Here is a 22,234-nt window from a genome sequence, read left to right on the forward strand (position 1 = left end):
TTTTTCATTTCCAGGAGTGTATTTTTATTCACCTTGTTATGGGATATGAGAACTCATTTGTGATAGTAGGAAAATTAAGAGACTTCAGAATAATAGAACAACATGGACTGGCGGCAAAGCAATGAAAGATGAAACTGGTGAATAGCACTTTGCACAGAACAATTTAACCATTGCAAACATGTGCTTGAAGAATAATGAACAAAGGTTGGATACATGGAAGAAACCTGGAGGCACTGAAATGTTTCAGGCAGATTATATTATGGTAAGACAGATATATACCAGGATTTAAACTGGAAAATACTTCCAGTGGCTAATGTGGATTCTGTCCATATTTCATTGGTTATGAAGTACAGATTAAAGATGAAGAAATTGTAAAAATGTAGGAAATTAACCAGATGAGACCTGGTGAATTAAAAGAACTAGAAGTTTTTCAGTTCCAGGGGAAGCATTAAGGAACTGTTGACCAAAACAGTGGTAGGAACTACAATAGAAGACAAATGGATAACATTGAGAGATAAAATAGGGAAGCCAGCACAGGATCAAGTAGGTAAAAGAACAAAGCCCCATAGAAATCATTAGATAACAGAAAAAAATTACATTGACAGAAAGTCTGAAATGGTCGTGCAGTAATGGCCAGAGGAAAAGTCCATGTCTCTAGAAGGATAGATGCCACATTTAAAAAAATTAAAGAGCCCTTAGAGAAAAGAGAGAGACTGTATAATATCAATATCTCAGCTGGCAAGCTAGTGCTAACGTAAGAAAAGAAAGGTGAAAGGAATATATAGAAGGGCTATACTAAGCAAAAAATCTAAAGGCAATATTACAGAGAGGGAAGAGGAGACACACGAAGATGAGATGGGATTTATAATACTGCAAGAAAAACTTGACAGGGCCCTGAAAGAGCTAAGTCGAAATGTGTCCCCTGGAATAGATGACAGTCCCTCAGAATGATTGAGATCTGTGGGAGAGCCAACCATGATAAAATAATTCCATCTGATATGCAAGATGTTTGAGACAGACAAAATACCCTCAGACTCAGGAAAAATGTCATAATTCCACTTCCAAAACAGCAAGGTGCTGACAAGTGTGAATATTGCTGAACCGTCTGTATGGGTCAAAAAGGACTACAGCTTTGATATCATATAGAAATTTATTGAGATAACTTATAGAATTGGTAGATGTGTCATTTTGTAACAAACAATCTCCTGTTTCCTCGCAAAAAGTGTCGAGTATCATTTTGGTTCGATGTGACTACCATTTGTGGTGCGACGTACGTCCCAGGTGTAATCAATTTCTTCCCACACTCATTGCAGCAAATCAAGCTTAACTTGTGCTGCAACAGCGGAGATTCAATTTTTCAGGATGGGGGAGGAAAATGCACACTATCTTTAATGAAACCCCTAGAGGAAAAAATCCACTGGTGTCAAGTCTGGGTAGCAAGATGGCTGTGCAGTTGGCCTTTCACAGCCAGTCCACAGACCTTGGAAGCGGTTATCAAGGATACCTCAAACTTCTGTGAGGAAATATGGTGCACCGTCTTGCTGGTGGTAAACCATCCCATCGCAGGCATCTTCATCGGTCTGTGGAATTAAAAAGATTTCAAGCATATCCAGATACACAATACCAGTGACAGTTTTCTCACACCAGTAACAGTAACCATTTCAGTTGTGCAGTACACCTTTGTCATTGGCAACAGACATATTAGATACTGGCTTCTAAAACTGCTCAATTTTTACTGTAGAGCTTTCCACCCCCTATCAGGCCACCCAGTACATCTGAAGACACAGGCTTCTCAATTGTGTATTATGTTCCACTTCACTTAGTGCCTTCCAGAACTTCTGTGTGCTATACACAGTAACACTTTAGTACAACAAATCCAATAATGGCTCCACTTGCTCACAGATGATGGAGCCAATGTCATGTTTGTGTGGGTTCCTGGACACATCAGTGTGTCAGGGAATGAAGCTTATAGTGGTATGGGAGAGAGATAATGTGACTTGTTCAGAGATGAAGTAATCATTGTTCAGCCACACTAAAAGTTGTGTGTCCAGAAATGTGCGCAGGTATGGATGTGGGCATGTTAAGAAATGTTGTTCCAGTTCTGGAACATCATTTCAGTGTTAATTCCTTTGAATTTTGGTGTATGGCTTAATATTTACATTATTTCCCCAACAATGTATTCTCTCTTTGTTTTGTGTTCTTCTCCAAAAAGGTCCATTTAAAAATGCAAGTCCTTGTCACATCGGGAGGTAAAGAATAGGACGTAGCTAGGTACAAGAATGAAAACTTGAACCTTCCGCATATTATAACTTTTAATTAGCACCATACTGGGAGAGCACAGTTACATATGTTCTTTTACCACACCAGCTCTAAAAACTGACACACTGAGATCGGTGAAAAAAACAAATGAGGTATATAAAATAATTGATAGTTTATCCTTAAACTTTCTCAAATAATCATACCTCCCTACAATATCTTTGACACACAGGGACAATACGAATGTTTATTTATATGTGTAGTTCATGTAAAGAACCTATACAAGCTGCTGCTGCTGCTGCTAAGGATGCAGTCCAGCTACCTAGGCCTTTTATCTATTCCGTCCCTTCAGATGAACTCTGTGTTGCCGCAAGTAGGAAATTGTGTCACTCTTGCACCAATACTGGTCTTCTCCTGTTGGAACAAACTCCGAGAAATCAAACACTCTCGAGAGTTCGGACAACTACCTCTGCCCCTCTCATCATGAGGAGATTCTTCTAACTCGGCTGAATATTGGGCACTGCCGTTCCAGTCACTGTCATTTGTTAAGGAGAGACCCCGCACCATTCTGTGCTTACTGCAGACGACCATTGACTTCACCATTTTCTGACCCAAAGCCAATGTTGTAACTGTTTACATTTTAATGTCTGTCTGCCATCTACAGCTGTACTTTATCTGCTAAAATATCTGATAAGATATCCTATTGTATGGCTTGGTATAGAACGACATGCTACTGAGACGGTTTTCACGCATACCGAAGCACTCGGCAAAGTCCGAGGACCCGCCACCCGAGGATATTTGACCTGACATGGTAATTGTGACAATATTATGAAAAGTAACAATACCAGAGAAGGAATGTTGCTACTCGCCATATAGCGGAGATGCTGAGTCGCGATAGGCACAATAAAAAGATTCACTTCTCATGGGAAGCGGTGTATCCACTGCGGCAAGGCCGATAAGCACAACAAAAAGACTATTAAATAAGTAAGCTTTCAGCCAAAAAGGCATCAATTGGAATTAGACAACAGACACACGTGACCACAGTCTCTGACTGCCAAGGCCAGACTGTGGGCAACAATATGTGATGGGAGAAGCAATCTGGGTGGTAGAGGTAAGGAGGTGGTGAGGCTGGGGCAGGGAGGGGAAGGAATGTCAGGGTAGGGGTGGGGGATCGTCAAGTGCCACTTGTGGGAACATACAGGTAAGAGTTGGAGAGACGTAACTGATAGAAATAACCAGTTACTGAGAAGTAACGGTTACTGCGATAACCGTTCCTCTGATTCTGGCAGTTATTTCAATAGTGTCAACAGTGCCTCGTGCCATCTGTTGACCGAAGATCGTACTGCGCATTTGGAGGGCATTCTATAGGCCATGGGAATAACTGTGAGACTGCGCGCCATCTGTTGATAAGAACTGTGTACTATTTCACAGGCTTTCGTTACTTTTAGCACAAACAATTAAATAAAGTTAATGTCCGAGCGGTGGCTAATAGGAGCTCCAGTACAGGCATTAACAAGTACAGTCGATCCCTTGAGCCACCGTCTTATGTATTAATTTAGCTTGGACTGGTAGTACAGGGAAAGTTACTGTAAGGAATTCGAGCGACTATGGCAATAACTGTCAAGAGATCGGTATTCTCCTCTGGCAGTTATCGTTATTGGCTCACAGTTCTCGTTCTCTGGCAGTTATCAGGCTACCACTACAGGTAACATGGAAGTTGGTAACAGAATAACTGTGTGTCCATGTTCCTGACACAGTGACTCCAGTCTTAGACCCCAGTGATATTTCCAGAAAGGATAGTTACTAGAGCGAATAAATATATTCGTACTTCTTCGGAAATAGCTGCTGGACATCGCGAATGATGTCGGAAAGTATAACATAATACATTTGAATATAATAATTATTATCCTCATCATTTGTCAGGAGATTGTCAAAATATGTGAATATATTACAGTAACTGCTAATATTTACAGAATTGATACACTTACAGAATAAAACACAGTTACGCGCTTTTAATAAATTTATCGTTCACAGAATACTCGATCATGACTGTTGCGACCAAGTGCTGTCAAAATTGAAATATGGCAGAATTTTTACTTAAGCTGGTCTCTGTTAAGATATTCATCTAAAGAGTAGAAGGAGGGGTCAATGAAAGCGTCTGATTCCACCCGTCTGACGTAAAGATGTTGTGGTGTGTGAATGTCATTATGGCACGGTGTTTATGAGTTGTTTTTTGTGTGTGTGTGTGGGGGGGGGGGGGGGTTAATTTATGTAGGGATGTTTGATTTGTGGATTTTTGGGGTTGTGGTTTTGGTTTTATTTTTCGCAGTTGTAGGTGTTGTTTTTTGGCATCAGTAGTTGTGGTGGACCTATATAGGTCACCAGAAATGACCAATACCCATTTTCATAGTTGTAGGTGTTGATGTTTTGGTATCATCATATGAGGTTGACCTATGTAGGTCAAGGGAAATGTCTGATTCCAATTTTCGTACTTTCAGTTGTGGGTACTGGTGTTTTGGTATATGGTTGACCTATATTGTTCAAGGGGAGTGTCGGATTCCTGCAGATTTTGTTGGTGTTGCAGAAAGCTTTTCTATATTTATGTCTCCTACATCCAACATCATTCTCACTGTAAATAGACTTGTTTAGGTGCTTCATCAATTCTGTGGTATGCCTTTCCCAACTGAACTTATTATCGAGTTGTAGACCCAGGCATGTAACACTGTCAACCTTTTCGATCTGCATGTCTTCATATGTTATAAACATGCAGTAGCTGGAGAAATCTAGCAGTTTCCAAATCTCACATAAAACTTGGATTAGCGTACTCACACTTTCCCAATAGGACTATCTTGTACAGGACAGGAGTAAACGAATCCGTCACATTACGTATATTTTTTGTTGTATTACTAGGCTCTACACTTATTCTATTAAGTGAGGAGCACAGGAAATTAGGCTTCGAATTTAACCTACAGTATTCAGTTTACATATTACTTCATACTTAAAAACGCACGTTGTTAACATTTTACTTAAACAGTGCTGTGGCGAAGTTCCGTGTACTTTCTGTTGCAGCTGCGAAGATAATATTTCTAATAGCGACTGATAACCTACATACATATAATATGAAACACTAATAATCGTTCTAACATCAACTAAAATGTACCAAGAGTTAATTAGCTAAGGTTATGACACGATTCATATGACATTCCTGCCATTTCACACTACTCGCAGTTATACTGATAACTAAACTGAAGGATTCCAACTATGTCGTTATTTAACTGTAGCCCCGTCGGAGTATTCAGTATTCGCTAGCGAAAAATAACTTGACAGTTATTAATAACCGTTAAAAATAAGTTACTGTGATAACGGTTACTCCAGAATAACCGTTTGACCCACCTCTAGTGAACAGGGTAGGGTATAGGTGGGTGTAGGACAATGACTAACAAGGGTTGAGGCCACGAGGGTTATGGAAATGTAGGATATACTACAGGCAGAGTTCCCACCTGTGCATTCAGAAAAGCTGGTGTTCTTAGGAAGGGTCCAGATACCACAGGCTGTGAAGCAGTCATTAAAATAGAAAACGTTTTATTGGGTAGCCTGTTCAGCAACTGGCTGGTCCAGCCTTTTCTGGGTCACAGTTTGTCGGTAGCCATTCGTACAGACCAGACAGCTTGTCGGTTGTCGTGCCCGTGTAGAGTGCGGCACAGTAATTGCAGCATAGCTTGTAGATCCCGTGACTGATTTCACAGGGAGCTCTGCCTTTGATGGTATACATGATGCTCGTGACCGGACTAGAGTAGGTGGTGATGGGAGGATGTATGGGACAGATATTCATCTTGGTCTATTACAGGGATTTGAACAATGAAGCAAGGGGTTGGAGCAGTGCTGGAGTGAAAAGGACGACAATATTATATAGGTTTGTGTGGCAGGAGAATACCGCTATGTAAGGGGTGGGGAGGATAGGAGATAGGACATTCCTCATCCATCCTGGTTTTTCTGTTAGACATGATAATTGTGGCATTTCGCAACTGCTGCATGCGATTTAACCTTTCAGTTTGCCGGTGTTTAGTACACAGCTTCTGCCGGCAGGTGGCACGTCGTATCTCTCCGCGGGTGGACGACGTGGTGCGTGCCGTTTACCCGCCGATCGACGCACGCCTGCTGGAGGCGCGCGCGGCGGCACTCGCCCTCGTGGTGACGCACCTGGCGCTGCTGGTGACGGCGGGTGGCGGTGCGGGGGTGCCGGGGCGGCGCAAGAGGAAGGCGGCGGCCGGGGGCGGAGTAGCTACGGGCGGGACGGCGACTCCCAGCTGGCTGGCGCAGGCATTGGCCGACATCGACCTGCATCTCCTGGTGAGTAGTGGGGAGAGGTGTAGGCCTGTACTGGGGGCAGCTGCGGGAGCGCAGTGGCTGCCACAGTATAACTGGACATACGTTTAGTATGCTAGTGGTGGAGCACAGTCAGTGCTTCTCTGTGCAATAGCAATGGAAATACTATCTGCCAACAGTGCTACCGAAGCAGAGTTACTAAACACGGCCTTCCAAAATTCCTTCACTACAGAAGACAAAGTAAATATTCCAGAATTTGAATCAAGAACAGCTGCCCCTCATCCATAGTTCACAGTACATCATGTGAGTAAAGGGAAACCTGTGTTCCTCACCAGCTATGCTTTCTAAAACCACACTGATTGATGCACATAAAGTCTCAGAAAAGTTTATTATATTAAAACTGAGAATATGTTCAAAGATTCTGCAGCAAATCGAAGTAGGTATACTGGTCTGTAATTTTGCAGGTCCGTTCTTTTACTCTTCTTATATACAGGAGTCACCTGCGCTTCTTTCCAGTCACTTAAAACTTTGTGCTGGATGAGAGATTCACGATAAATGTGAACTAAATAAGGGGCCAGTGCCGTAGAACACTCTTTGTAAAATCAAATTGGCATTCCATCGAAATCAGGTGACTCATTTGCCCGACATCTGTATTTTAGTCCCGTTTGCCCAACATCTGTATTTTAGTTCTGAAAAATTGGTATTTTTGGTATTTGTTTGGTCTGGGGTATACAGGTTGTCTTTTTTTAGTTTTTTACTAATAATTGGGTAAAAACATTTTATCAGTTTGTCATCTCAGTGATGGTAAAGTTTTAAACATCAGTAATATTTGTGTTGTTGTCTTCGGTCCAGAAATGGAAATGAGCGTACAGCATTGTGGGCCAGGAGTCCCCCATTCGGGGAAGTTTGGCCGCCGAGGGCATGTACTTACTGCATTCGATACCACATTTGGTGACTTGCGCTTCAGAGATGGGGATAAAATGATGATGAGGACAACACAACACCCAGTACCTGAGCGGGCAAAATCTCCTTCTCCAGCTGGGAATCGAACCCGGTCCCCTTGGCGTGGCATTCCGCCGCACTGACGGGGCAGACTTCAGTCCAGAGATTGGTTGACGAAACATCGGGGGAGAGTTTTATACTTCGACCACGGCTTATCAGCCCAGAAGTTTTAAGCAAAGAGTTATGTTACCCCCTCAATTCATAAAATGGATTTTATTTTGTTTTGATATTAGAAAGTCATGTTGCCATGTATCCTGTATATTCTGCATATATTTTTCACTATAAGCTATTAAGGCAAATACTGCACTGAACAGGAATTGATTTCACTTAAGCTCGCAAATGTGTGATGAGCAGCTGTCCCTGTGTGCAGGAATCCAGATGCCCATCAGCCCTGCGTTGCAGATATGCTGCATCCATTTTTCACTCTCTTGGCATGCACAGAAGAAACAAAATTTCCTGTACAGTATGTGGCCCAAAAGAAACACTCTGTTACCAAAATAACAAAAATGCTTGTTCACAGTCACAACTTTCCTTTGTCGGTTAGAGAGATGTAGGGAATAACACATCACATCACCCAAAGTGTTATCATACAATGCAGGCTTTCACGGCCAGTATTGTCTTCACTTAAAACTTCCGGGCCGATAGGTCGTGGTCAAAGTATAAAACTCTCCCCTGACGTTTCGTCTCCGACTGCGGGAGGCATCCTCGGAGGTATAGCAGCGAACTGTGACAGTAGGAAGAAATGGGGCAGAACAACTAGAGAAAGAAGATAGAAAAATACTAGGTCCCAAAAGAGGTGGATGCGAAGACCTAGGGAAGAATTGTACCGCAACATGAGAACAATATCCGGGGAAATCAGACCCAAAAGGGCAGGGTTTGCTGGGCATGTAGTTAGGATGAGTATGGACACAATGACGAAGATAGTGTGGGAAACAACAGGGAGGACAAGGGGAAAGACAGGAACCAAGTGGGTTGTTGAACGTCGGAAGGACTGGTTGGAATTGGGGATCAAGGTCCAAGGAAAGGAAAATTGGAGGAACAAATATACACCGACAAATATGCCGGAGATCAATGACAGAGAAGAATACAGGAAAAGATTAGAATGTCACCAGTGGAGCTGCCAGGAGAAACGGAAACTGAAGATCTCAGAAGAAGAGCGGGAGAGGAGAAGAGAAAGAATGAAGAGGTTCTGGGAGAAGAAGAGGAAAATGCAGTCCACGAAGGGGCTACCTGTGGTCCTACAGAGGCTGTAACGCAAGAAGAAGAAGGAGATACCTGTATTATTAAAAAAATATCAGAACTTCTGATTCTGGAAAGTAACGCACCTACCGTTGTTCAGGTATCGTGTGAAGTGGAGTCGAGTGTTTGTGATCATCGTTACTTATCTGTATTAACTGTTTGACTGGATCGTGTTGCTCTATCTTGAGGCAGCAACTCCATTCTTGAAGGTGCCGAGTCCATACCAGCTGAAAAGCTCGTACAGTAGTCACTACAAAATAAATTCACGTGCTACTTCTTTATCGCGTATGTATTTCACCTCCTTCATTACATTCCGTGTTAGATTTTACAACAGCAAAGCTTTAATGAAGCTCACAGTACATATTTGCCTCTGTCATTTAGCTCAGTCTGACTCCTATGAGTCTTCCTCGATAAATGACGTCACGACCATTGTTGTGCCTGTCAAGGCATGCACAAAAGAAGCGAAATTTCCTGCACAGTATGTGGCCCAAAAGAAACACTTAATTACTAAAATAACAAAAATGCTTGTTCACAGTCACAACTTTCCGTTGTCGGTTAGAGAGATGGAGGGAATAACACATCGCTTCACACAAAGTGTTATCAAATGTAGGCTTTCACGGCCGGTATTGTCTTCAGTTAAAACTTCTGGGCCGATAGGCCGTGGTCGAAGTATAAAACTCTCCCTGACGTTTCGTCTCCGACTGCGGGAGACATCCTCGGAGGTACAGCAGTGAACTGTTTGCCGCTGTACCTCCGAGGATGTCTCCCGCAGTCGGAGACGAAACGTCAGGTGAGAGTTTTATACTTCGACCACGGCCTATCAGCCCAGAAGCGAACTGTTCGCTACTGTACCTCCGAGGATGTCTTCCGCAGTTGGAGATGAAACGTCAGGAGAAAGTTTTATACTTTGACCACGGCGTATCAGCCCAGAAGTTTTAAGCAAAGTGTTATGTTTACCCACTCAATTCATAAAATGGATTTTATTTTGTTATGATATCAGAAAGTTATGTTGCCATGCACCCTGTATATTCTGCATATATTTTTCACTATAAGCTATTAAGGCAAATACTGCACTGAACAGGAATTGATTTCCCTTAAGCTCCCAAATGTGTGATGAGCAGCTGTCTCTTGCGGGAATCCAGATGCCCATCAGCCCTGCGTTGCAGATATGCTGCATCCATTTTCACTCTCTTGGCATGCACAAAAGAAGCAAAATTTCCTGCACAGTATGTGGCCCAAAAGAAACACTTAATTACTAAAATAACAAAATGCTTGTTGACAGTCACAACTTTCTTTTGTCAGTTAGAGAGATGGAGGGAATAACACATCACTTCACCCAAAGTGTTAGGGGCTGCCTGCGAACTGTTCGCTGCTGTACCTCCGAGGATGTCTGCTGCAGTTGGAGACGAAACGTCAGGGGAGAGTTTTATACTTCTACCATGGCCTATCAGCCCAGAAGTTTTAAGCAAAGTGTTATGTTACCCCCTCAATTCATAAAATGGATTTTATTGTGTTTTGATATCAGAAAGTCATGTTGCCATTCACCCTGTATATTCTGCATATATTTTTCACTGTAAGCTATTAAGGCAAATACTGCACTGAACAGGAATTGATTTCACTTAAGCTCCCAAATGTTTCTTCAAAATCCTGCTTTTTGCGGGTAAATAACAAATTATTTTATCTTCATTGCCAAATTTAAAACTTGTCAGTCGTGACTCCGCTGTTCTGAACTGTGACCCTGTGGGAATCTGTTGCACTCAGTCCTGTCACACGTGTTTTTTCCAGGTGCTACGCGAGGCGGCGCTGTCCCAGGAGGCCGCAGTTCGCATACAGAGTGTGATGGGCACGGGCCCGCCAGCACCACCGTCCACTACCCCTCTGTAGGGCTGCTTCACCAGCTCTACAGCATTCTCTCTTTTCCCCAAAATATCCTTTTTCTGTGTGCACTCCACGTAAGGTAGGGGCTGTTTTATCCAGACACTTGCCCAAAAACAGAATCTCGGTGCAGTCTCTCACTGCTGCACAAAATTGAATAGGTCTACAACTCTAGTGCCTAATGAAGAGCTCTGACTGTGTTTTGCAGGTTCTACAGTTTTATTGAGACAGAATTTACTTAGAGCTCTTTTTGAGTGAAGAATCTCTGAGACTGTCTGTAGCAGAAAATGAAAATGAGGCATAGATACTTAACCTGCCCATATTTGATATATAAACAATATATTTATATGACTATATATTTTGTACACTCTGTTCAATCTGTAATCCTGACTACAGTGGCTTCCTGAAATGAAATGTTCTTTAAAAGTTTTCATTTCCTACTTTCACTTCCACAAAACTCTTATATGGAATCATGTTTAGACTCCAAGACTATTTTTTCTCTCCACAGTACTTCTAAACACCCAGAATCACAGTAATTAATTACTTTTTAATCTGATGTTGATTGTACGTTTACATGTTAAATTTTGTTATATACAAAAACAAAATTTAAATATATTACTTACACCTCTTAATCATCAGACTGTTTCAGAGTAACAGTCATATTTTTGCTATATGTATACTGTTTTGTATATATCAACTCTTTTGATAATATATCTAAGCATGAACTTATTTTCAGAATCTGTTTCTTAGATTTTAGCATTTCATATCTATTTCTGGGAAGGTAGGGGGGAGGGGGGTGATCCTACATACATATTGCTTGTACCAATTTAATGTTGTTGTTGTTGGAGATGTTGATATAGAACATCATAGATGATGTAATTATTTCTGCATATGGGAGATAAAAGTGAGAAACTAGTGTAGCTAGTAGGTATAACCTTGTTACATTTTGTACATCAGTGCCTGGTGGCGAGAGTGGGATGGAGGTTTTTGCGTGGTTCTGCCGTCAGGTGGCACAGGCATACTCTTCTGTCGGCAGGCAGTGTTCGGGTCGGTGAAGGTGTGGTGTAGTGTCGTGTACTTACTTAACTAATTGATCCACCGTCTTCCAATAGCATAGTTACTTAGATTTAAAAGATTGCTCATGCAGTATACTGGTTCAGAAGGCCACAGACATAGTGAATGATATTGATATATGCACAACATTCAGTGGAAAGAGTACATTTGAAACATTTACTGTGGGCGAGTCAACTTTGTTATTTTTCCGTGTGCAAATGGTGAATAAGGAAGAAAATGTGTGGCAATCTGTGTGTTGTCAAAAATGAAGTGTCTGCTATTGTTTATCCATTTGGAGGATGATTGAAATGTGAACTACATTTACTCGCTGCCACACATGTGGAATGGATACAAATGCTGCATATTTAACTCTTTAATAAATGTATGATATGCAAATGTTGGATATCTGTTTACGATTAACTGTCTTCATTTTTCCTTGAGAAAAATTAATTGATTGGGTTACATTTTTTGGCAGATTTTATTTTTATAGACACTTTACTGTAAGCTGTGCACTGTTGTCCACAATCAGTTTACCTTTGGAATGTTCTTTGACTTTGCTGTGGAGAGGGCTGGATGAGGACTAACGAGCAGTGATTATTTTTTTACTGCCTGCAGAATGTGTATTTTATTCATATTAGAATTAGTTCTGAAGGCAGTGGATGCTGTTTACTCTTCACAGGCTATTATAGAACTCAGATCTCTCTTTTTGCAATACATATTTTTTTATAGAAATGGGTTGTTGTTGACATAAATTGCTCCATATGTAAGTAAATGTATTAAATCACCTCTGTTTCAGTCCTTTGGCACTAGTGTCCATATATTATTAATAATAATGATGAAATGGGATATATTGTAAGAGCAAACGGAAAGAGTTTGTAACATGGAAAGACAGATTAGAGTTTATGGATGCCCCTACGTGATACCCTGGCCCTCTGTTGCCAGTTGGACCACTATCCAAAAATTCTAGAGCGTATGTGTGATTTTTTAGAGAGAGACTAAATTTAGTGCTTCCTTCAAAGACAGAAGACCTCATCTATGTAACTAATATTTATGGCCACTGCCTGGTTACTTATGCACAAACTGTTCACTGTTAGAGTGCATTGCAAAAGTTTGTATTAAAAAAGTACCTCGATTAACAAGAGATAATGTGCGCAACATTCTGCATTGTTGGGAGAGGAAAATGCACATTCTGCCCATTTTCTGTCCATCTCTCTGCTAGTAATTTGAAAATTAGTTAATGTAAACAGCAGATGTATCTTTAGGATGAAGGGAATTATATGTGATTTCCTGTATGTGCAATGGTTTATAATAAAATGGTCTTGTCAGTTTCCTAATCTCTCCAAAAAGACTGCAGGAGGCATTCCTTTTTTTTGTAAATGATGTAATTAAATAGTTGTAGAAATATATGTATATTTTTAGAGTATTTTTCACATACTTTACATACTTTAATAATAATGAATTATGTATCGTGCTGTTTGAGAGCTGTGTATTTTTGTGGAGTACATTAGACTGTGGTATAAATTTGTAGTATTCGTCTGTTGCTAGGAAGCTGCCAATCCCCATACAGTTTTTCAATTCTGTGTCTGAAGCAATATAGCAGTTTGAAGTTTTGAGCATAGATTCAAAATTATTGTTGTTACAAAAAGAATGCACTGCCTGTTGTCAGGTGGGAAACATACAGTAATTCGAGAGCAGGTTAGCCGGTGACAGACGGGCAACTCGTCAGCGGGCGGGTGGGTGAGGCCTCCACATTGCAGCACTCGTGCTGGCTTCACAGAAAGCATGACAGTGTCAAATTGTACAACACCAGAGCTCAGACATTCTATCCTTAATACAATGTTGTTCTTCACATATACAAAAAATCTCATTAGCAAAATGGGCAGAAATGATCAAATAGCTTCAAAGATTAATCGGTAGTTCACAGCAGAGTTGTACAAGTAGCAAGTAGCTCCTCTCCAGTTTTTCTGTGAAGTCTGGAGGCCTGAAAAGTGTCATTCAGCCATCCAGTTGGGAAGCGTTTCCTTTTTCGTGGACAGTGAAGTGCTTTTTTTTTTTTTTCAGAGTGAGAGTCTCTTGTATTGTTTCAAATTTATCCATTTATCCTGTGGTGTAGGCAAGTGTAACGAGTGCATGTGTAGTTCAGCGTTGCATGGCCTTGCTCTTCGGGCAGTGCAGCATGTGATGTGGTGGTCAGGAACTGAATGTGACTGCCTCTTCCCTCCTTTCTGTTTGAATACTGATGATGAAATTAAGTTTCATCACCCTTATTTGAACAGAGTACATCAGAGTCGGCTGCCAGTAACTTTGGATATGGGCTTGAGGTTTTTTTTGCTTAAAGTGTATAGTGAGATTACATGGTGGTCTCAGATCATTACTACAGAAGGCAAACGTCACTATGAGACTTACTGCCAGTAGCTCTTGAAATCTGCCCAACTGTTGAAACTATCAGATTTAAACCATCTCTACCTCAGTATGTCCTGTAATGTCTCACAAATGAGAATTGGCTGCTTCCTCAGTGTACTTCCCTGAAGGATTCTCCCTCTGCATGGGGCACATGTTTCGGTGTTTCGTGTCTGCTTGCTTCACAGACAGAGGAACATATTGGAAAGATGCTAAGTTTCTTGTAACTTATAATATTTCAGGTTGACGGAAAAACTCTCAGGTTTCCACCCGGAAGACTGTGTTAAAATAGCACAACATTTCAAAGAGTGCCATACTCGCCATCTTCTGCTAAGGGGTCAAGATATGCAGATGTCAGAATATTTATACTAGCACTGTGCCCCCTCTGGCATTATGAATATGTCTTGTGTGCTGAGCAAATTCTTGTCATATTGTCACTAATTCAGGATTCTGTTCCAAACTAAATTGGTATCATTTGTAGCTATTGACTGGATTTTCGTGAATCCTTATTTCTACGGATTCCCTTATAATACTAAGTCAAAAGCGTGTCCTTCCTTTATGGTACAATTTGAATGTTTATATGCCTCTTAACATTTATTCTGATGCAGCTTGTTTATGTAAGTAGGAAGAGAACATCAAGATTTTTTGTAACTTGAAAAACTTGTAACATCAGAATCACAGAGGAAATCGCCCAAGTTAGAATATATCTTTGCCAAAGATGCTATTGCACTGACTATTGTCGTTACATTACAAAAATTCCACATACTGTAAATCTCAGATATCTTAATTTCTGTACAAGAAATTATGAGATTAAATAAGTATTCCAATTCGTATATTTCCAATAAGATTAAATAACTATTTCAATTCAAATATTTCTCATAACTTTTTCTCTCTGACAGATTTATTTGAGCCAGTGGGATCATATAAACATACAATAGTAGACTACTTCCAGAATCAAACTTCATTTATAGTTTAGTTAATACTTCATCATAATCTCAATACATAGTCCCAATACAGACTCTACATATCTCATTACAAAATTAATATTATTTCAATATAATAACAAGCAGGGATGTTCTTGACAGTACTACTGTGGACTTCTCCTGGCAACTGTTTCCTGCTATACACTACATCTGTAGATAATCTCTGGGCATCATGACAAACCTGTGCACTTAACAGTAAACAAACCATTCTTTAAAACACTGGTAAACACACAATAATAAATGTTCAGATAACTAATTGCTATTTATGGGATGTTGGTGTTCCAGTTAATATTTTGAAATGAGATACAGACCGTTTGTCCGATGTATTGGTGACCACATTCACAAGAGATCTTTTATATCCCAGGCACATTCAGCTATAGAGGGTCTTTCACAGAGCCGAAGCACTCTTTCTTACGCTGTGGTCATAAGACAGTTTTTAGGTTGCACCGAGAGAGGCCCCCAAGTAATGAAGTAAAGTGAGTATCTTGTCTTCTTTCTCCTTTTCCCAGTTTGCTGCATCTTTTATCAAGTGCCCTACTAATCTGTGCTTCTCTGAACCCATATTTGTGAAATACTGCCTTCGGCTGGGAAGCTTCGTTTATCACACATGACCTGCATCCTATGTACCACTGTGGTCATTACAGTCTGCCATTATGCTGGATGGTAGCACCTTGTTGTGTATGGATAAAGATCTGCATGGGTCATCTTCTTATATGCTCCACGACCTAGTGTACCGTCTGCCTTCCTGTTGATTAGCATGTCAAGAAATGGAGACAACCATTCTCCTCTTTTTCCATAGAGAATGCAACTTGCCATGCTCTGACACCACATAAAACATTGTCAATATATCAGAAGTAATGCTCGGATTTTTGGTAGGTATTTTGAAGGGCCACCTCCTCAAAGTGTTCCGTGTAGAGATTTGTAACCCCAGGAGCCAGTAGATGACAAGTATGACATTCTTCGAAATGTCGCGATAATTTAACACTGCCACTTGCTGGAAACCTGAGAACTTTTCACCGGTAGTATATGCTGGATGAGTCTACGGTCATGAATATTGCAGGTGTTTCCACAATATTAACTATATCGTTTCATAATCAGTCTGTAAAAAAATTTGTACCCACATCATAGCTACAAGACCACCAAAAACAAAGAAGGATTTTGCATTAACTCAGTTACAAGGGAATTAAATAATTAAAGAGCCAAGTTGGTATAAAAAGAAGAAGCTGTATGTTTTTACAAAATAAGACTTTTAGTACTTCTCAACATAATCTCCACCAATATTAATACACTAGTCCTGGCAATGAACTAGTTTTTTTGTAAAGAAGTCTTTGTCTTGTTGTTTGAGCCACATTCCACAAATGTTTTGACCACATCATTGTTGCTGAACTTTTTTCCACATAATACCTCCTCGAGTGAACCAAAGTTTCATCACACATTAAAAATCACGTTTAGAAAAGGGTCACCTTCCCTTCCATAGCATTCTATCGAGTCTGTACACACTTTGAGTCTTGTTTCCTTGTGTTGTGGTGTTAACTCTTTTGGGACCCACCTTGCACTTGTTTTGCTGTAATTGAGCTCGTTTCTGACAAAGTTATGAACCGTGCCAACACTTACTGCAACTGCCTTTGCTATATGTTCAACTCTTATACTTTGATCTTCAAGAATAATGTCATCAGTGCAACTTTCAAGTGAAATAGTTGATACGTCAACTGGCCCGTCAGGATGTTGCTCATCAGTCACTGAGGTTCGACCATTTTTTTAACTGTTCCACACACTTATAAATATATCCATGGTTCATACAATATTTATTGTACTGTAAGATCATCGGAGAAAAGATTTTAGCCAGATTTTCACCTTCAGACAGCAAAAAATCGATCACTGAATGTTGTTCAACTACCGTGGAAACTTCAAGAAGACACACTGCGCAATATCGAGGTTATAAACAAACAAGTTTTTATCCGTCAACTGTTTTTAGCTCGTCGTAGTGATACCGACCTAAAATTATTAATGTACAAAACTCCTCCCATAAACTGTTTCATTTTTTAATCAGTTTTTCTCTTTCATTACTAATTGTCCCTTGTATGTGTAGTGAAACTGTCATCAACTTGAAGGTCATCAGGTTGAAGATTGCTTTGAACGCTGTAGTTCTTTCCTAGCTGCGGTCCTATTGTAGCAGGTACACCCTTGCCTTCCTTCCACCTTTCAAATGATTTACTTAGCCAGTTCACATATGCAAACCATTGCTAGGGGTAAAACGTGAAACATCCTCTGACAGAACAGAGGATTAAGTCTTGGACTTTTCCATCTGTAATTTGTCATATGGTGTACATTGTAATAAAAACATTGATGATAGGCAATGAAAATCTCGTAACTCCATTTTGTTAAATTTTAGTGGAGAAAGAAAGTGGTTTGTTAAAAAAATATATAAAGTAACACAGACAATGTTAGCACATGTGTAACTGTATACTGTAGTACAAATCTGGATGTTGGCAGATTAGAAAAATCCATGTTCTTTCAAATCTCTCTTTGACAGTGGAGTTACTGGAATCTCAAGATTTTCACATACAGATGGAGTTATGAGGTCTTCATTGCTTGCCATTGTTATATTGGTACAGCAATAAAGCTAACATTGCTTTTATGGACATGTACCTATTACCTACTGAACTTAGTTACAATTTAACACTCAGCTACACTCCACTGCCTCATCAGTCACTGCAAGAAATTCAGTGACCCTCATAATTCAGTCTGGAAGTTCTTCCACTTTACATTGGGTTGTTTGTTTTCGGCTCCACAGCTACATTTTGGAGGTTCTGTCTTCCCCCATTTATTGAGGGCACACTCATGCTCGCTCTCTCTCTCTCTCTCTCTCTCTCTCTCTCTCTCTCTCTCTATCTATCTATCTATCTGTCCCCCCCCTCTCTCTCTCTCTCTCTCTCTCTCTCTCTCTCTCTCTCTCTCTCCTCTCTATCTATCTATCTCCCCCCCCCCCCTCTCTCTCTCTCTCTCTCCCCCCCCTCCCCTCTCTCTCTCTCTCTCTCTCTCTCTCTCTCTCTCTCTCTCTCTCTCTCTGCTTCCACGTGCTTCAGTTGTCCCCCATCCCTCTTCTGACATGGCTGTATACAGTTCCAGCTTCTGACTCACATCGAATGATATGGGTAGGATGCAACCAGTCTGACTTGTGTGTCTGGTGTTTCTTTATGTCTTCCTTTGGTCTTCCACTAACACACGATACGCATCACCATATGTCCACAGATATTACAATTGTCCCTAAATTTTCTACAAACACTCAAAGAGGTGGAACTGGAAGAATTGTGCCATTGCTATTACCTGTTGTGCCACATGGTAAAGTGAAGGTGAGATACCCACCTTCCCCTGTAGTATGCTTGGCAGTCCAGATGCATTTGGGAGGCAGCATGTATTTTAAAATCTTGTTTTATAAAACCCACTCTTGTGGATTTAATGAAAATGGTGTATGTACTTAAATATTATTAGTATTATTAAATATAAAAGGAAGTTTCTTTTACATATCCAGTTTTAAGTTTGTATGCATTGCATTTTTATTATTATTACCCTCTGCTTCTGCGTGCTGCAGATGCTCTCTCATTGTTCTTGCAACATGTAGGTGTACACAGTTGCTGCTTTTGACTTGCATCTAGCAGTATATATAGAATGTTGCCATTCTCACTTTTTTGTGTAACGTTTATTCTTTCTGTTTTCCTCTTGGTCTTCCTCAAACACACAATAAACATCACCGTATGTCGACTGACTGTAAATTTGTTCCAAAATTTTTTACACACGCTCGACGAGGTGAAATTGTGCCGACTCTGTTGCCTTTCACACCGCATGTTAAAGTCGAGTTGACAGCACTCACCTTCTTGTACAATAAGTGTGATGCATTTAGAGGCCCGATATGTCTTTTAAATTTTTATTTTGGACAATCCACTACTGTGCATTTAATGAAAATGATGTATTTACATAGTTGTAGTACTACCAAATAACAAAACAAAATTTCTTTATGTACACAGGTTTTTTATTTGCATGAGTTGCACATTTATCGGCATTACTGTTGTATTTGCATTGTATAATTGTTGTTGTTATTATTATTATTATTATTATTATTATTATTATTATTATTTTTATATATGTAACCTGTATTATACTAACATGTTGTAACTTATTATTATTGCTATAATAAGTATTATTATATATGTTATATATTATATTATATTATATTATATATTATCACACTATATGTAGTGAGATGAGATGTTGACATTGGAATGTAACCTTGGCTACATGTCTGTATTTTATTCATGTTATTGTTGCGTAACTGTATGCAACTTACATATGTTATTGATCTTAGTAACTAGGTACAGGACGTAATGTATTCAAGAAATGGAAATTATTTTCAGTGATAAAAATGTTTATGATCTGTGTTAAAGTTAGAAGATTTCTTGGATACCTATCAGTGTAATGAAAGACAATAAAGCTCCACCGTATACATTAAACAATAATTCTGTTGTACAAAGTAACTTCCCCTGTACAAACAGTTTGGAGACTGGGATTTATGGACTGATGTCATCTCCAACAGAAACTTAGCCATTGCTTGTTTAATAGGATGTTTAAAAGAACTGAGTGAATGAAAATATCTCCAGACAGCTGTCACTCAAATATAAGCTATTATTTCTCATGCCACACAGGTTTCAGATGAAAGACTATTTTTAACAGCTGTCCTGATAAAGAAAAGATAAGTGGAGCCACACTGGCTAGGTGACCTCATCCCTTTTGATAGCTGCTCCAAAAGTTGACTAATGTCGGCTTTCTGTTTCAATTGCTCAGTTTGCACAAGTCATCCCTATAAGCCTCATGTTCTTCATACGTGCCAGCATGCATTACTTGTAAAGCTCCTTTCTGCAAGTTACTTTATTTTCACATCATTATTCAACAACTCACATCGAGTGGGTCTACTTCAGCATTCACAGTGTATGGAGACCCGCTAGCCACAAATAATCGCTTCATTTTATGTTTCAGGACCAAAATTGTGCATGTTCTGAATGCTGTCTGGTTTGCTGTACTGAACAGTGAAAGAGATCCTCCTCCCTACAGAAAGTCATAATACGAGGGTGGTTTGAAAAGTTCTCGGAATGGAATAGGAAAAAAAGTACTTAAATCATGGAAACTTTTTTTTATTTTTCAGGTTAGTCTCCTTGTAGATTAATGCACTTGGTCCAATGATGTTCCAGTGCCTTGATCCCATTTCGAAAATGAGTTTCCTCCAGGCCTGCAAAATAATTGTCAACTCCGGCTATCAATTCTTCATTTGAAGTGAATCTTCGTCCACCAAGAAAAATTTTCAGTTTTTGGGACGAGATGGAAGTCTTGACGGAGCCATATCAAGTGAATAAGGCGTGTGTGGCAACAATTCATACCTTATTTTGTGTAATTTTGCCATGGTGACAGCACATATGTGCAGGCGTGCATTGTCTTGATGGAAGATGACTTACTTCCGTGCTAAACCTGACCTTTTTTTTGTATATGTTTTGTTGCAATTTGTCCGGGAGGTTAGCGTAGTATTCTCCAGTAATTTTTTTCCAAGTGGGGAGATAATCTACGAACAGAATCCCCTTCGCACCCCGAATACTGATGCCATGACGTTTCCCACCAAAAGAATTGTCTTTGCTTTCTTTGGTGCTAGAGAATCAGCTTGTTTCCACTGCTTTGACTGTTGTTTGTCTCTGGGGTATAGCAGTGCACCTAAGTTTCATCTGTGGTTACAAACCAGCACAAAAAATCTTGCTCATTTCTCCTAAAATGGGCCAAACATTGTTCCAATATGTCCACTCTTGTGCATTTTTGATCTAGCATCAAGAGTTACAGCACCCATCTTGCAGATAATGTTTTCATTTCTAATTCTTCAGTTAAAATGTGATAACCCTTTCAGGTGACATCTGGCAAGAGTGAGCAATTTCACACACTTTCAATTGGCAATCCTCTGTGACCATTTTGTGCACTTTTGCAGTGATTTCTGTAGCAGAGACACGTTTTGGCCGACCACTCCGCAGATCATCATTTAAGATCTCCCAGCAAAGTTTAAATTCATTTGTCCACTTGGCAACATTTGAATATGAAGGAGCAGAGTCCCCCAGTGTATTTTGGAAATTGGCATGAATGTTCTTTGCTTATATACCTTTCTTTACGAAGTACTTAATCGCTGCTCAAATCCTTTTTTTCCCCCATCTTCGCAAATCACTACACGGGAACAACAACAGAGCTACGTCACCACCACAGTTTTCTTCCAAGAGCACTGACGTGGCACATGTTTAAGGCAACAGTCCGATGAATATCATGTGAACAACTCATTGTGCTAGCACTGATCTCTCGTGGTGATTTCAAGAACTTTTCAAACCAACCTCATATATTAAGTTATAAATAACTGAAACAAAATTCATAGTGGTTATTCTTGACAAAGGTCATGTGGCTAATTCCCCACCGTGCTGAGAACTGAAAAAAACAGAAGTATCAAAATTTGTCAAAACGCCAAAATTCATTAGCTTGAGAAAATATGTACATACAAACACGTTAAAAAATATATTTAAAATGCAGGATAAAGCACCTTTTAACTTTATTGTTGTCTCCTTTCTAAGTGCCCAAGAATATCCAAAACTTTTTTTTCTTCAATAGATCTGACACTTACTGTTCAAACAATTTTCAGCAAGAAAGAGCTTTTCCATCAATCATTTAAGCTCTGTGTAAGCATTTCTTTATCCAGATATTGTAAAACCTAAGTAATCTTTTACTTATAGATACTTCATGTGTGTCGTGGAAGAAAAATCATAGGCAAAGTAGCAAGTCCTTGTAAGACATCAATACATAAAAAAAAGTCAACAATGAAATAAATATTTGAAAGACACAAAAACATGAAATCCATTACAACACCTGCGAGTGTGGCAGAAATTGATTATAACTTGTGACATTAGCAGATTTATCCCCCTGTTTTCTGCTGCTGCACAATATAAAATTATAGGCTAGCAACAATTTATAAGAAAACAGCAATCTTAGTCTGTTCCTTGAGCAGATAAAGCTAGCCTGGCACGGGACAG

General features: G+C 39.8%; 1 protein-coding gene across 4 annotated transcripts in view; it reads left to right on the plus strand.

Moving 5' to 3' along the window:
- Positions 1-13,726, plus strand: part of LOC126108473 (transmembrane protein 98-like) — a 43,431-nt gene extending 29,705 nt beyond the window's left edge. For all 4 annotated transcript variants that reach the window (XM_049913720.1, XM_049913721.1, XM_049913722.1 and 1 more), the window contains 2 exons: positions 6,343-6,606; positions 10,609-13,726. In XM_049913720.1, the coding sequence (XP_049769677.1) occupies positions 6,343-6,606; positions 10,609-10,707 (363 nt within the window). In that variant the 3' untranslated portion in view covers positions 10,708-13,726. The remainder of the gene's footprint in view (positions 1-6,342; positions 6,607-10,608) is intronic.
- The last annotated feature ends 8,508 nt before the right edge of the window (positions 13,727-22,234 follow it).

Source organism: Schistocerca cancellata, chromosome 11 (genome assembly GCF_023864275.1).
Source record: "Schistocerca cancellata isolate TAMUIC-IGC-003103 chromosome 11, iqSchCanc2.1, whole genome shotgun sequence".
Taxonomy (NCBI): Eukaryota; Metazoa; Arthropoda; class Insecta; order Orthoptera; family Acrididae; genus Schistocerca; species Schistocerca cancellata.